The sequence below is a fragment of the Columba livia genome, chromosome 17, assembly GCF_036013475.1.
Source record: "Columba livia isolate bColLiv1 breed racing homer chromosome 17, bColLiv1.pat.W.v2, whole genome shotgun sequence".
Taxonomy (NCBI): domain Eukaryota; kingdom Metazoa; phylum Chordata; class Aves; order Columbiformes; family Columbidae; genus Columba; species Columba livia.
Window position 1 is genome coordinate 11,948,560 of NC_088618.1, and position 17,751 is coordinate 11,966,310.

Genomic DNA, 17,751 nt, shown 5'->3' on the forward strand with positions numbered 1-17,751 from the left:
CTGCTGGAGAGAGTCCAGCGAACTGCTGGAGAGAGTCCAGCGCAGCCACCAAGATGCTGAAGGGAGTGGAGCATCTCCCGTGTGAGGAAAGGCTGAGGGAGCTGGGGCTCTGGAGCTGGACAAGAGGAGACTGAGGGGGGACTCATTCATGGGGATCAATATGGAAAGGGGGAGTGTCAGGAGGATGGAGCCAGGCTCTTCTCGGTGACAACCAGTGACAGGACAAGGGGCAATGGGTTCACACTGGAACACAGGAGGTTCCACTTAAATTTGAGAAGGAACTTCTTCTCAGTAAGGGTGGCAGAGCCTGGCCCAGGCTGCCCAGGGGGGTTGTGGAGTCTCCTTCTCTGCAGACATTCCAACCCGCCTGGACACCTTCCTGTGTAACCTCATCTGGGTGTTCCTGCTCCGGTGGAGGGATTGGACTGGATAAGCTTTTGAGGTCCCTTCCAATCCCTGACATTCTGGGATTCTCTGATAAGTCCCTTTTGTTAGTGTACCTGTCGGAATTAAACTGGGCTCTCCCAGCATGATAAATGCTTACTCTCTTCAAAGCTCACCTGGAACAAGAACAACTGACTCTTTGGACTGGATCCACAAAATCCCAAGAAATAGTATTGTTAGGAACCTCCTCTTCCAAATTTGCAGTTGTCATTTGATTCCTCCTAAAGAAGATAAAATTATTTTAGTAGTTATCACCTTTTGTAAAACAGAATTTTAAAAATGCATATGCATAAATTCACATATGTTCCTTCCTTCTACTTCAGCTTTGAAACAGAATTGTGTGTTTAACAGTAGTTCTCTCTACTACCCCTTAAAATTTATAGTTTGATTTATGTAGGAGGATGGTACCAGGTCTACATCAGAGAGCTCCGTCTGGAGTTTGAGCACAAGAAGCAAGGGGTAAGCAATTCAAACTGAATCTTGAAATTCTTCTGCCCTTCTTCTATCTAACAATGAAATTGCATGGAAATAGTGAAAAATGAAAATTTCAGGGCACATCACACCATTAATATACTTTAAATCTCCAATAATAAAGGCCTATGATACTAACAAGTAGACTTTACCCTATCTTTGTCAATAAGAATTTTAGTCCAACACATGCAATGTAATGCTTTATAAGTATTACCCTTAGAGTTCTGAATATTAAATATATACTATTTGCTCTTCAGCTACCCAGCTGTCAGTCTAGTAACTGCAACCCGAGCTGGAAACCGCAACCAACAAATCTGAGCGCGTCTAGCTGAAAGCACATATTAGAGATTTGTAACCTCACAGACTGTCACAATTAAGATACACAACTGCAAATACAATGCTAAGTGCTAGGAGTTTTTAGCTGAACACAGTAACAAATTTTCTTTGATAATGCTGTTCTGTATCATTAGCTTTGATGAGTGGCAAAAGAATTCTGTGAGGAATAACATTATCTAAGGCAAAATTATTGCAATTTTAACTATATATTTTGTGTTACTAATAAACAAAACCACGAGGACTACTGCCTTACTTGGACTGTGACCTGTTGAGAATGCATTCCTTCCAGACACGGTGAACCATACGATTGTGTATTTTTGGAGTAATCTTGCGGGATTTCTTTGGACTGTGTACACTGACTGTCCCCTCCTGTAGAGCTGAATGGCTGATACTGCTCTGAGAGCATCCACTTTCTCCTGCAATAGAAATTAAGCATTAATGTTATAGTAAGAAGATTTTCCCTCTTTTAAGTCTGCTGGCTACAAAGATGTTCACATTCACTAGAAAAAGCTTAAAGCATCATTACAACAGACTGACTAAACTACATTTCAAAGCAAAACTTCAGAGTAACAAAAATGACACTAGGTTTTACCAGGTACATGTGCAATAGTAACGCAACTCATGCCCCTCACCTAAGATACTCTGCCACTTAAATGGAGGTAGTTTCAATAGCCCCCACAGCCTTGTATTGAATCACTAAGAAACAGTGCACACAGAGGTTCTTCCCAATCATCCTGGAATTTAGAGTCTTTGGTGAGTTGCTTTATAGACTAAATTTATGACAATATGGATGGCTTTAAAAGCATCTGTTAAGAAAACTAGTAATTTATGTAGACTATTTCAAAACAAGCATCCATTCTTTATACTCAAGATAAAACATCACTGAAGAGGTGAATGGTGTGATGCTATGTCTTTATCATATACTTGAATTGAAATATCAGAATCAAAACTTGCTGGGGTGAAATCTTACAGTTGAGATGTATTCTACTACAGTTGATCCTGAGTATATACTATTAACATAATATGTGAAGTTCTCAGTAATACCATGATTATCAAAGAGATAACAAATGAAGATTGTACTTCAACATATTAATAGCCTGGAAACTTTGATTTACATTCAATACTTCATTTCTTTCTATCTCTGATGCAGAAACCTTAACAGCTATTGTATAAGCAGATGTTTCTTTTTCTACTATGAAGTATGCTTTTGTTTTAGATTAACTGAAATCTCTCCGTCATCTTTACAAGCACAAACTCCAACAGTAGAGGGAGCTTTAGGTTCATCTGGCCTGGCGAGTGAGTAACACCACTTTGTGCTCTGGATGGAAAAGGAAGGAAGGATATGCCGCATTTTAACAAGGTCAAATCCACGTACAGAACACTTCGTCCTGCCGCCTGACGCAATTTAAGAAGCCTTAAGAATGAACCACTGAAAGGATTCATTGCTATACATCACCGCATCTAACAAGGTAATCCTGCTGATTTCTGTGAGGTGACTTTCAAAATACAACTTTTAGAAGTGCGCACAAGCAGCCTAACACCGTATCTTCTTTGATTCTTCATGCTTTTTTTCTCCAGTTAGACCTTCCTTGATGACGGAAAGGAAGGATAAAAGCTGTGAGGAGATACCCAAGGAGCTATCAGAGCTTTCAAGTTACATTTAAGCGCATTAATTATTGTTTTCCAAAATTCTGTAATGTTTTTGTAGTATACAGTACAGCAACACATGGCATAACATGAAACAGAACTTTGCAAGAACATTTTGTTCTCATACACCTGACATTAATTTTCATCCATGAAAATCACCGACAAAATACTGGAATACACACAAATTCCTATGTCATATCATGGTGTAAATACCGGAGGACACAGCCAGACACTCACCAGAGGTCACTTCACAATCCCTACGGACCCTACTGTTTCTATACATGAAAAATGCTATTCCCTAGTTTCAGCTGCACTTTCTTTCATTATACACTTCAGACACAATCATGGAATATATGGTTGAAAGAGATCTGACGAGATCTTCTAGACCATACCCTGCTTCGCAGCTGGCTCAACATATTTGACTAATCTGTTCTTAACAACAAACATCCAACAAACACCCCCCAAAAACCCATCAACCCACCCACCTCTTTGCTCATGGGAGTTCTGTAGCTTCCCACCAGCCCGTTTATTCTAACATTTTAATATCCTCGCTCAGAGAAAGCTCTTCCTCATCTCTAAGTTAGTTTTGCTTTGTTCCAGTTTATGTTCATTACATATTGGTTGCAGAGAAGAGATTATTCTTTTTCTCCTTTTATGTCCCTGAAAACTATTATACTGTCTCTCCTTCAACTTCTCTTCTCTAGACTAAACAACCTCAATTCTTTCCATCTTTTCCTGTAGGTCCTATTTGGAAAATGTATAACCATTCTCACTGCACTTTTCTGGACTCCATTCAATCTGTCCACATCTTTAAGTGTTCAAAACTGGACACGGTACTACAACCACGTTTCCACTAATATGGGGCAGAGCTGATGCATTACTCATGTGTCTCTGGACTAACCCCATTTATGTATCCCATTTACTGATTCTGAATTGCATGACATGTTTTCCCAATCCATTTCTCCAATTTTTCAAGGTCTTTTAAAATCATGTATGATATAATATAAAGGAATCCTTTCATTGTTCACTGGAGAGGCACCCCTCTGATACAATTTCATCTTGCCCTCCAACAACAGCAGAGATCAAACACAAACTGTGACTGCCAGATTGGGCAACAGGAACACTTTTATATATTAATAGTTTATAAATATTCTAAAATAGAATCCCCTTGTGATGTTGTACAAGTTTAGCAAGGATCTGAAAAAATTAAAAATACAATAGCACATCTAAACATGCAGCAATACTTCCATAGAGATTGTTATTTAGAAGTCAATTGTCTTGCTTCCGTTAGTTACCAATAAGCTTTCTGATTATTTCAACTATCAGTTGCCTTGACAAACACTATTCAGAGTTAATTTAAAGCTCACATTCTATATTATTAGCGGTATATAGTAAATACTTTGATTGTCTAAATATAGAGGCACTGTTCATGGACAAGAGAATCCAGCCGAGTGCTTCGATGGCAATGAGGCCAACGATGATCCGTTTTCTTTGGTTTTGCATCATGACTGATCCTCTTGACGTGACAGAACTATGTAATTAACCCTAAGCCAGCCTGGTAACTCCTGAGACCTCGGTGAGGGTGTAACAAGGATTCTTCATCCCCATCGGGCCACATGGTCTCACAGAAACTTGTAGGACCTTCACGTCTTTGACATTTTGTTCCTTTGTGAAATTTGGTAAGCACTAATCAACAAGTTCACAGAATCCCAGAATGTCAGGGGTTGGAAGGGACCTGGAAAGCTAATCCAGTGCAATCCCCCCGCCATGGAGCAGGAACAGCATAACCACACTGACAGCAACTAATCTTAAGGTCTCCTCTATATTTCATATGATGACAGGTTATAGATATTTATTTTCACTTCTGAGGAGCACCAGGACACACATATTCATTTCAACGAAGCCAGATATTAAGGATCTAGTAGCCCACATACCAAGCATTAGGAGAGCTTCTGAGATTAAAACTTGTATGGATCCAAATACTTGAAAGGGGCATACTCTATCCACACAAAACACATAACTCACTTGCAAATACTATGCAGTGCTGCATTTGCCATCTGCATATGACACAAACCTATGTCAGACCTCATCTGAGCTGCCCAGATCCTTCTTACCATTTCCAGACTTATGTATTTCTTTTGAATGGCCCTTAATTAAAACCCAACTGTGTTGGGCCAAAAGAGTAGCTAGCAATTGCAAATGTTTATTAGAGCAATGTGAATGCTCAGTTAAGTGTTGTATTTCTAGGTCTTTACAAAAAGAGCTAAATACTCTTGTATCTTCACTGTATTGTCATACCACAAGGAATCAATACCCTCCTTCCATCCCAACAAAAGATACCCAACGCTTCATCAACACTGGCAAAATCTGTCTAAAACACTGAGTATGTAGTCTCTCAGGTATTTGCGCTACCACACAAAGACAACTGAGCTATAGAAGATGCAGCTTAACTGAATTCATTTTAAGATGTGTCTTCTTCAGGGGCATTTAAAACACTGCCATTCATTTACCAACCACCTACAGAAAAAGGCCTCTCCTAACTTTGAGTCTGTTGCTTGTCTTTAACGTGCTGCTGCTCACAGACATATCCTCACTTATCATGAGCTATGCCAAAATGAAGAGACTGACGCCAGCCTCCTGTGTTGCTTACCCAGAACAGTCTGCTCTGGAGAAGTGGGTGGAGTGAGTGGCATCCCACAGGTACTGGCAGGATCTTTCATGCTTCCAAGCCCCTGCTGTCCCACATTTATATGGCCTCCAGTACTGGCAGCATTCTGGGACATGGGGATGTCACTCTGGGAGATGAGAACAAAGGCTGAAGGATATACCATCCTTACACCACCTACAAAGAAACAGAAAAACAAAAGCCTTAAATATACCTGATAATATTCAGCAGTCCTAGCTACTTCAACTTGTTTTCAATGTCAATTAGACAAAACTTACTATCTGAACATAAAGAGCTAAGATATTTCACATACTAATATACATCTAACCCTCTACAACCAGCACAGAGCTGAAACAAGTAGCTTGACACTGTGAATAATAGCATGTGGGATACAGGGACTACAGAAGCTTGAGGCAAGATAACTAGTCAGATGTTCCAGTGTCAAGAGAGCTACAAGAGAAGACAGCAAAATTATAATGGCTGTTTCTGATTAATTAGATTTCATTTATTTATTTATTTTTAATAATGTAGGGGAAAAAAATCCTTCAGGCAGAATACTGAAACTCACCAACAATGACTTCAACTGCCACGGGGAAATCGTTGTCATATCCCAACTCTTCTTCCTCTTTCATGCCTTCTTTTTTCTTCAGCACCATAGGGTAAAAATACTGCCATTCCTCCATCAATTTCCGAGTTGCTGGGTCTGACATCTTGTACGACTGGCCCGTGAGTGTACCATTTAAACCATAAGGACTCACCAGAACTGCAAAGTAAGGAACAACAGGCCCTACAGTGTGGGTATTTGGAGTGTGTATCCGCCACTCTCTGCCCCTCCAGAGAGTTGCTGCTCCAGCCACACGCTGATTTATGGATCTGTCTTCAAGGCAAAGCTACTACCAAGTCAGGTAAGGGTGGGAATTTAAAACTACATTATCCAGCACTAGTTTCCTGTGCAGCCGTCCTTATGGAGCTAAAAATGGACCTTTTTGGAGTTTAGTTTAATAATTTCCACAATGAACTAATCGTGTACTGAAAGAGCACTATGGCAAAGGGATGACCATACATGGAAGTAGAAGAGGACAGATATTCAACAACAGGGTTTTTACCAGGAATATGTGGTATTGGAGTCTTTTTGGCATTAAGAAGGACAGAGATGATAATATATGAAGACTACAGTAAAGGCAAATAAGGAGAATTAGTTGCTCAACAACAGGTATTTCCATTCAGCCTTAATATTGCTTTTAGTCGTATTTGATTTGAGAGAGTCAAGAGTTTAGCTCACTGAAATAAAACCTTCTATGATTTAAGCATCTGAGCCTCTGTCAAAACTTTATATTTAGAAACAAAATGTTTTTCAATAAAGCTTCTCTAAATTAACATCTCTATAAAAGCTCATTTTAGAAGTCTCTGGGTGTTTCTTTACTGTATGTTTAATTTATAAAGATTTCTTGCTTTACTTGCTTTTAAATTATAATTTCAGACTGTAGTAAAGCCAGTATAATTCAATGATTGAAATATTCTTTAATTTTTTTTCACATAAAGTACTGCACCTCAATTGCATCATGAATTTAATAAGCCATTAACTTAATTGTGTAACACGCTAATTCCTTACACTGGCAAACACAGAGTCCCAGATATTTTAAGTTTTTCATTCTTTCTGATACTTTTTCCAAAAAAGTTGACAACCTATGAATGAAAAGTACTCCCGAATTACATCATCTCAGTATTTATGTAGTACTGAAATTACAGATTTGAACCCACTGACCTCTATGCTGTGTTACAAAATCAAATCAGTGCACCTTCATAAATAATAAGTCTTTTTAAACAAAAATTATGAATTTATTTGTTTTATTTACTATGTGCATGTAGCTTTAAAAACAACACTAATGAATAGAAAGCTCTGGAAAATTCCCACACCATTTCTGGCTGGCTCTAGTGTTGAAGTCCTAACAACATTCTCCCTTAGGTGCACAGCTTCCTGAATAGAAACTGAACCCATCTGAAGAGTTACTTAATCTTCCACTATTCACCCCCGAAGCCCCTGCCGCACCGAAGCGAGGTGACGCGCGCCAAATTGCGAAGGGTGCTGCCGTACCTTGGAAGGGCGAGGGAGAGGACTGGGCCATGTGGATGTGCTCTTCGGTGATCAGGTAGATGGGCTGGTGCTGAGCGATCTCCACGCTGGTGCACACATTGCTCTCCCCATGAAGAAAGAATGTGAAGGCACACGACAAGTGTTCGCTGGAGGAGGGGAAAGGCAAACGAGAAACAGATTTATTAGCACGTTAATGAACTCATAGGAGTCAGCAATTCTGTAGCCTGACTCCTCTGCTTTGGCGCTTGTGGTCACTGAACATTGATTGATAACCACACACAACAGAATGACCCGTCACTAAACATCTATTTGCCAATTTTGGCAACACTCTGTTTTCCTATTTGTTTCAATTAATAAGATCATTACAAACAAATAGCATTTCAACCAGGACTTAAGTAGTAAAAATAAGGGTCTTTAGAAATTCTTCAGAATTCACTCTGCAACAGGTTCTGGCTGAAAAGGAATAGGAAAGATGTTTGTCTTACAAGAGCCTCCACTAAAGAAAATAAAAGCACATGAATATTACAAAAAGTTGACAATGAGATGAGTGATAGATTTGCCACTGACAATTAAACATAATTTGAAACAAACAGTATTTTAAATGTTCTCGCTTTACCCATAAATGACCACCCATCATAGCTAACTACATGCTTAAATATTCCACACCATGAAGCCACAAGGAAAGAAAACAAAACCAATTTCACGCTTTCTATCATAATTTTAATCAACTAACATTTTACAGGGTTCAAGTGGTAACGATGCAGTAATTTTTCTGTCCGGTACAGTCGCTGCACATAGTTTTATAGCTGTTGGCTTTGGCACAGGGCCAGCCGTAACGTAACCAGGATTTCAAAGATGGCTCTTAACTACTGTCACCAAAACGAAATAACACGAGCAACTACAGCAATTCCACATCAGTGTTGAGTCAACCAGCTGCCCTGCTACTCTTGGCTCTTTTTAAACAAAGACACTGATGGTCTAGGGTAGGAAGGTGTTTTAATCTCACTAAATCTCTGAATGATTCTACACATTGTATAAAACAACTTTGATGCTGTATTTAGAAGTACTCTGTAGCAATAATTTAATTCCATGAAATAAAAGATTTTATTAGATTTCCATTTTCACTAGGGAAACAATTTTCACTGTCATCAGTGTTGCAGAAGGAAATTTATCATTCATTTACATGAGGGGTGGGAAGGGGAAGGGAGGGAACAGGGACATGGGACGAAATGGGTCATAAATTCCAGGTATTTCTATCCAGCTATCTTTCCCAAGAAGAAAAGCAAACCAGTTGATGGAAAAATAAAAAAAATAAAGTAAAAATTAAGAATAGATTTCTGCACATACAGACAATACAAAAATAAAAGCAAAGCCCAACTATTTAATCAAAACCTATTAGTTTCTTTACATAGGATGATAGCCCTTAATATAAAAAGGTCTCAATAAATAATGAAAAGACGAGAAATCCTGCCTAAGATCAAGTGGGGATAATCTCTGCAAAGAGTTCAGCATGCAGCAGGTCAGCCTTTCTGAAGCAGAAAGCAAAGCTATTTGTAAAGTAGGCACTTTCAACTCCCGTCTTTAGGATATTAAACAGAAATCCTCCTGAATCTGCAAGCTTCCTACGATGTTTGCCTGTGAAAGTCTTGCTTGTCTTCTATTGAACTGAAGAAAAAAAACCCGGCCTTCTGGGGCCACACAGGGACTCTTTCAAGCCTCTTGCAAAGTGGTCCAGCATGAACAAATCATGTGCAATCTTATGCAACATTCACACTACCCGTAAACACCATCAGAATGAGAAATAGACAAAATCAGAGTGTGAAAGACAAAAGATTCATTTGTTTTTGCAGGGATGGGAATGCAGGCCACTAACTCTCTCAACTGAGAATCTGCTAATGTCAAAATTAATCATTAAGTTCAGAAAATTAAATAGCCTTGGACTGTATACAACCAATTACAGGAAAAGAGACATACAAAGCGAGTATTAGCCCACTTTACTCTCCTGCAAACATGACAGATAAAAGAATAACAGTAATCAATATTGCTACTCCTGACCAGCAATAAATACTTTGTTACTGAAAGAAGGATCATTTCTAGCGCTGGATCCAAAGTAAATCCTGCGCAGCTCTAGAAAGAGAACCAACAAGTCTCAGTCCCTGAGCACTCCTTTCCTGCAGCCCAGGGCTAACGCGCCCTCGGGGCAGGGCCGAAGGGCTCTGTGCCTGCAGCGCTCGGCCAGTGGGACGCTGGTTCCGCTCCCTGCCAACCGCGCTGCCCGGCAGCGCTTCACAAGACAAGGAACAGCTCCATAAATCTGGCGCTCCCTCTGGTGCCAAAGTCATTGCTATAAGCTCAGCTTTCAAGACCCAAAAATAATAAAGATCAAAGCCTGGGGACTTCCTATACGCCTAATAAGCTTCTGGAAGATTTACTTTAGTAGCAAATATGAATTTTATTTCAAGAAACTAGCGTCAGTGCACTCTGTGATGTATTCCACTCAGGCATGTACATCCCAGCCTCCCAACATTCCTGTCTTTAGTACATTTCACACAATTCCTTAAATACCAAGCTGCAGAAATCATTCTCGCTACAGATGTGAGACAGATCTCTGAATAAAATTCAAGTAGAAGAAAACTTACTAAGCTAAAACCAGTCAGCCTTGGGAAACAGACAGAGCACTGAGGCTTTACTTTTAATAATCACTTAGCTATAGCTCTACAGTGTACATCAAGACCTACACACCTCAGGCTAAAGCTCTAAAATTGTTTGCGTCCTCACTAGAGTCTTCCAACAATGTTTTATCAGCATCCAGTTTTTTAACAGATCTACTACTCTTTGTGCTAACAAAGGCACCATCAAAAAGCTAAATACAAAACGCAAATCAGACTGAGTTTCTGAAGACATTCAACACTATGTTCGGATTGATTTTTTTTTTAAATTTAAATTTATTTCAACCTAGTTAAAAAAATGAATCTGACAGGCTTTGAAAATCCACTCCACTACCTCTCCAGGTTTTTAAACTTACTAATTTCTGTACTCTTTCTTATCTCCCTGGCAGTCAAAATACCATAAACCAGCAGAGAGGGAGGGGAAACGGTTTCGAAACTATTCTCCCTGTTCTATAAAGCCTGTTGGGAGAACCATGAGCTCTCAGTTTATACCTGTTCAGAACAAGGACAATAATAAAAAAACTACCAGTTTTGAATAGCTGCATTACACATTTACTTTGCATGTATTAATTTATTACACAGGGAACAAAACTAGGTTCAGGATCATGTTTTTGAGCCTGTGCTGCTACCCAGAGGAAAGGAAGAAGGGAGCGTGTCTGCTCAGCTCAGGTGGCAGCGTGACAGCAGGGTGACCGTGCTGAGCAAGACACCAGCTATTCCCAGCCCTCACCTGAGGAATACACCCTGCATATATTCCCCAGAAGAAGTTCCACGTTAGAAACCTAAATCAGACTGAAGCGTCTTACCCATTAAAAGTTGGGGGCTCCCCCCCGCCCCCAAGGCATACAAACAGCATTGGTAGCTGTAGCAGTTTGCCACGAGAAAATTTCGACACAAACTAAAACAAGACCTAGTCTTTCCATCTTCTTTTATACGAATCAGAAGCACTAAAAAAGAATATAAATCTGTAACAGTACTCCCGTCACTCTAAACAGGAATTGTCTCTTTCTCACAGCTACATTTTTCAGAACTGCTTCTTTCCTTTACAGGTGACTGAGGGTTCCTTCAGTTAGGATGCCAGCTTCCCAAATACACTATATGGACCATATATAAAGTATATGTTATTGGCAACTGCAACTGCATTAAGACCGAGGTCTGAAGAATGCTGAGGACTGTGGTGTTGAGCCTGCAGAACACTTAAACGTATACTTTCAAGGATATTTCTCCTGTATACACTAAGAAAACCTTATGTGCTAAAAGACCAAGTTATTGCAATTCATAATTTCAAGGATGAGAATTTTTTAAATACATATTTCTCTACAGATAAACACAAGCTCCCTTTCCCTGCCACCAGGCTGCTGGCAATCTCATGTTTCTCTTCTTTAGTTTAAAAGCAATTGTCCATAAAGCCACTGACTGTGTACAATTAATTACACTTTATGACCAACAAATCATATTGCTGTTCTAATTCCCATCAAAATTAGGGTTGGGATCTGAAAGCCCTCAACTCACAGCTACCCCAAAATAGCTTTATCAAGTCTGAACTCAGAAAAGACGCAGCAATAAGCCATATGCCTTAGGAAAATAAACAGTCATACTAATGAGACTAATCACTTGTTTCATGTACAGTATAAAAAAAGGCAGCATGAAAAGGCTCTGCATAGATTTGGAACATAAGAGCATGTGAGAGCCTAATAAAATAATTTCCTTTAAAGGTGTCTAAAGCAACAGGACAGTTATTAGCAGGTCACAGTGGTGGTGTGGACAGGAGACAGCAGCACCTGGACACACCTACAGTCAATAACACCCTTGAACAGCTGAGAATAAATTAATAACCCAGTATGAAAATTACCCCTTTTCAAATAACCTGGGAATAAATATCCTCAGTGAAGTCTGACTTTGAACAAGCTCCCACAACAACCACAGATTGAATGTAACGGGATGAGAGGAGAAGGGACTTCGGCTTTGATTTTAGGGAAGTCAGACCATATGTGCCAATGTATTCTCTTTAAATGAAAGGCATGATGTGCTCTCATCGTGACCCGATCTCCAGTCCACTTCTCTAGGACACAAGATGGTCCAATTTAGGAACTCCAGGGACCTGCCAAGCAGTTGTGGGAGCAGAGTGTCAAGGTTTAAGGCAAGGCAGCAATAAACCATAGCAGACACTCCCTGTTATCCCCTCACTTCCCATCACCCCCTTCTTTAGATCAGAAAGATGATTGGAAAGACAAGGGGAAAGGAAGAGAGACTTCGACTTCAAGTTGGAGAGTTTTAAGGGGTTTACTAATGCTACTAATAAATAGAGGATATATACAAAACGTACAAACCCACTCTCAAGTGCTGATGTGGCGCTGGCGTCACTCAGCAGCAGAGCTGGGGCTGCGGGGCTGGCGGCTCCAGCAGCTGCAGCTCAGGCCCCGGAAGTCCCGGGCGGGACTGCACAGCAAAGCGGAACCTGGGTGCAGGATGCAGGGCCTGAGGGCTGTGGATCACAGGCAGACAGACAGACAGACAGACAGACAGACAGGGGCCTCTCCAGATGCCGGTCATGGGCGAAGAGAGAGTGACCCTGTGATCACCGTCTTATATAGGGGTATGACGATGATGGGATGGAATACTTCCGCTGGTCAGTTCTAGTCACCTGTTCATCCACCCCTCCTCAAACACGCCCCTCTCACAACGGAACGGGGGAAACTGATCAGTCTTTCTTGGCTACCATAGTAATAAATCTAAACACGAGCTTCTTCAGCATTCCGTTGGTCTCTTATCAGCACTGAGTGCAGCATCCTAGGAAAAATATGCAGGCTAAACCTCAGAAAAGTACAGCCACCTAGGAGAACTGAGCTGAAAGAAACATCACTAAAAGAGAGCCAGTCTTGTTTTTAACAAAACCAGGACACAGACAAAGCTGCTTCACAAATACCAAGAGAGCAGAAGATGACTCAGAACTGAGACTTTAGCAGCAAATAAAAATGGCCAGGACACATTTTCTGGTCCTTAGGGGAAACAGCATGTTCATATGCTAAAAGCTCTTCATTCCAAAAAGGGAGCTGTTATCCATGGCTCTGCTGTCCCTCAGAAGCCCTCTTGGGCATTGCCCTGGCTGCCACTCTCAGAGCCAGGCAGGGAACACGCAGCTGGGAAGCAGGACGGAACGCCAGTTCTTGAGATCATGACCTACCCAGTCTAATATGTAGTGTAGATACAGTCTGAGAGGCAAAACATTTATGTGGCATTTCCCAGTTGATGTGGCAAGTAACCCCTAACACACTCTCTGCCTACCAGATGGACTCTGAATGTTGCCCAAGCTAAAATAAGACAGAAGTACAGCTTTAGTAGTTCACAATATATATTCAAGAAAAACAGTGCAATTAGTAACGTTTTTTTGCAGAAACTACAACTAAACCAAAATGGAAAGCGTTTCCAGACATGAGACAATTCCAGAGTTTTCTGGATACAACAGCCTTCCAACAGATAGTTGGAAGCAGCACAACGCTGGCCATGTTTCTGCACTGGGCATGAAACTCATCGTTAGTTTCTCTGTGCCATGGCCTTAGATGAGGTCCACATTCAATACGTGAAACAGCAACCTCGAGCCTTTTTCACGCTACTGCATCTATGAGCCACCTGTAATGGCAGAGCTGGTGCCCAGCTGTACCCAACACCCGCTGTGTGTTGGCACTGGAGCAGGAGCTGGTTTGAGGGCTGCTGGGAACTGCGCTGAAGAGCCCGCTGAAACCACTGACCGTATTGTGGGACCTGGAACACCTTTTCTTCGTGGGACACACACTGCTGTCTCATGAACAAGGGAAACTGATACTGGGAGAAATACGGTTACACGGGAAAAACAATCTGTGCTTCTGTAGCCATTTCTATCCAAAGTCACTAAGTTTTGTATGGCAGAGAACAAGAACACAGGAGGCCAAGCTGCAGATTAAATCATATTGCTTCGGTAATTACTCTTTTTTTCTTTCTTTTATGTCTCTCTCCCCACTCAAAGAAAAAAAACAGAGTAGAAAACAACATTAGCTCCCAAAATTACCCAGGTCTTTTAGCAACTGTATTTTATAAGTCACTATGGTGTCTCGCATGTTGTTGGATTTTTTTTTTTTTAAATGCATGAGAAGTGCACATAGAAACTTGGTATAAATATTAATTATCTTTAGTGTTTTTCCAGTGGTGGAGTAAAGTTCTAAGATAACAGTTTCACAGTGCAGCAAGCATTTAGATAACATTATCTAAACACTTTATGTGTTACAGCATTATTATCTCAACACTTCCTCAGTTGTCACCAACAAAACCTCTTGCCAAGGCTAATATATGCCTCACAATTGAGATTCTCTCCCTGATTCCATCTCTAACAACCTCCTATTCTTTTCTCTGTATAAATGTATGCACAGGATGACCTGTCTGCCTGGAGGGATCCTGGAGTTTATACTTCAAATGTACATCAATGTGCAGCATGACAGGGCTAACAGCACTATGAACACTTCCAAAAGTCAAGGGGAAATGGCTGCGCACCCCACCAGCTCACATTTTGAGGGCTAATTATGTTGTAGTCTCTCTCCATACAAGACCTAGTTCAGGTCTTTGCTGGAGGAAAGGCCACATACAACATACATAACCTTTGATGTGAACACAGTACAAACTGCTCTGCATTTTCTGCACTGGATGGTTTTGATATCTTACGTTAAGATACTTCCACGTTTGTTTGTTCTTTCAATAACCTTAATAAAGATGTACTGGAATATATACAGAACAATATAACAAGGCTTACACATTATAAGTAAATTATACTGTGACAGTGTTCAAGCTTAGGAGGAGAGAATTTTTCACTTTAGGAAAGAAGATCACTGAGTTTTTACCACATGACTTCTGCAGGGAGGAAGATGTTCTACAGTAACAGCGTCTCCTCCTTTCCCTGAAACATATACCTATAAAGAAATAAGCTTATTTTTACAAGATGTTAAACCAGTGTTTAATATTTACTGGTTTTTTTTAATTACTGGATTATTTAAAATGTATAAGTAGCTTCTCTAGTATCCTGGCATTGTGAGATTTTCTTCCGCGTACAGCCGAACTAGGTGTTTTATTCCTGTGATCCTCAATGAAATACTAGACAATAATATATGAAAATCACCCATAAATGTTCACAATAAAAAACTTATGTTTCTATATTAAATACGTGTTGCACATTGAACATGAAAATTTATTACTACTAGCTGCACATGCGTACATAATGTGACTTGTCAAAATATGCTGTCCCGATCTGAAATTTGTTTCTCATTATTTTTAAGATGAACTGAAGCAATTCCTAGACCGCTGATGGTTACTAACGAAGTAATCCAAATTAACACAACATTCCTGAATAATTAAATCAAGCAGCAGACTGCCATGACCACTGCTATATATTTCTTTTCTCTGCATGCAGGGGCAAATCCTGCTCTCCATACCAGCTATTACCCAAAGGCAACATGGAGTAAGAAGGGAGGTTGAAAGCCCCTGGGATCAAGGATAAGGGGCTTTCATACCATATATGCAGAAATATGGGGGCAATGACAGATGGTACGAAAAGGTTGGTCAATACATCTGCTAGTATAAGACTTAACCAGTCAAAACCAGAGCACAACGCAGTTTTTTCAGTTAACACTTTATGACTGGAAGCACAATCCACTCAAAACACCTTTACATGATCCCTGCCCTCCAAATGGAACACGATTCTGCTCTGATGCCACCTGCACATCAAGCCACAGGAATCCAAACAGTGCTACTGAACAGGTGACCACAACATGCATCTTCCTACTAATACCTAAAATATATCAACATTTAAGGCACTTCAGGTTAGAAAACATACTGGCTGCTGACAAGAAGAGTAGATAAACAGAGAAATAGCTTACCTCTAACAGAAATCCAGACAATTTAATTTCATATGCTAAGCTATGATATTTAATAAAACACAGGTTTACTAAATCTGACCAATATCAGATAAAACTGACAAAATAAAAGAGGCCTCATGTATCTATGAAATACAATTTCTGCAGTGAAATCACAACCAACATTCTTCCCTTAGCAGCAGGTAAGTGATGTAGTCAGCACTATAGAACACAATGGAGAGCTTGAGGCACTAATGATTATTGAAAGCATTTTTTTTAACATTTGTCTTATGCTTCAGAATAGTGCTGACTTAGAACTACAACTATTTTGAATTATTTAAAATGTCAGTACCAAAAAATGATTCTGAAAATTTGTCATATCCATTATGAATACAAACTCATTGTGGTAAGACCCTGGATCTTGCCCTATTTCGGAAACACGGAAGTTTTTGTGACCATATCACTGTTGCGATACAGGATAAGGTCTTTACAACACAATACAAAAGTATATAAAAGAAAGACACACAAAGGCTGTTAAAGGTGCATTCAACTTAATGTTGAAATAAACACATTTTTCACCGGAAATTCTGAGCTTCTTCAAAGATATGCCCTTAAAAAAATAATCAGAAACTTGCTCCTATCTATACCAGTATTACCAGTTATTCTAAAAACAAGAGCACCAGCTGGTAATAACTACAAAATGAATTACAATTAACTTGAAAATTGTCAGAATGAATGCAATCTTCCTTGCTTTAGCATACTAAAAATACCAACATCAGGAAAAACTGCATATAAAACTTGTAAAATCACTGCTGTTATCAGCCTCCTGACATCTCCCTCTCTTTGTCTGAACCCCTGTGTTTTGACACAGGGTTTGAAATGGACTCCTTTGGAAAACTGATTTCCATAGAGGACCTAATACTGCTTGAAACAGGAATGCAGGCAGATAAGCGCATATATTTAAAGTGACACATAATATTCATGGCACAGGAGTAAGTTTCATGTTAAAGTCCGTGTGGTATCTCAAAAAGGCCTCTTTTTGTGCTGTCTTCACATTCTATTAAATGCCATACATCCATAAAATTACCTCGGAACTGTCACGAGCAGTTGTGCTCTAGAGATCAGGACTGAAAAAATCCTTTTGAATATTAATAACCTAAAACTGAAGAACAAGCCTGACTAGCGCTGATGGAGGTTCGCCAACCAACTATGCCATTTTTTCAGCCTAAGGCATAAACTGACCTTTTCTTAACGGCTCAGTACTGCAAAGTTTAAACTCTCAGCCTCCTTAAACTTAAGCTTTCCTTGGCAATTTTATCACAGATAATACAGCTATCAATTACTTGGTCTCATCACGTGAGCTGTATTAGAATCACCAATTCCTCTGGGGGTTACAGAAAATGGGATGACTTTTTTCAGATTAAGTTAGCATAGTTTTCAATATCACACTCTAATTGCACTAGTTATATGTTAATCTGGTGCTTGAATCATGTTCGGCTTATAAACAAAAAGAACACTTAACACACACAGCTAAGAGTATCAAAGCAC

General features: G+C 39.9%; 1 protein-coding gene across 1 annotated transcript in view; it reads right to left on the reverse strand.

The window, feature by feature from the left end:
- MED13L (mediator complex subunit 13L) overlaps positions 1 to 17,751 on the reverse strand; it is a 189,757-nt gene that overhangs the window by 41,887 nt on the left and 130,119 nt on the right. The window contains exons 5-9 of the mRNA XM_065033853.1: positions 7,659 to 7,804; positions 6,132 to 6,326; positions 5,549 to 5,740; positions 1,505 to 1,667; positions 561 to 665 (exon numbers count right to left, since the gene is read on the reverse strand). Coding sequence (XP_064889925.1) covers positions 561 to 665; positions 1,505 to 1,667; positions 5,549 to 5,740; positions 6,132 to 6,326; positions 7,659 to 7,804 — 801 coding nt within the window. The remainder of the gene's footprint in view (positions 1 to 560; positions 666 to 1,504; positions 1,668 to 5,548; positions 5,741 to 6,131; positions 6,327 to 7,658; positions 7,805 to 17,751) is intronic.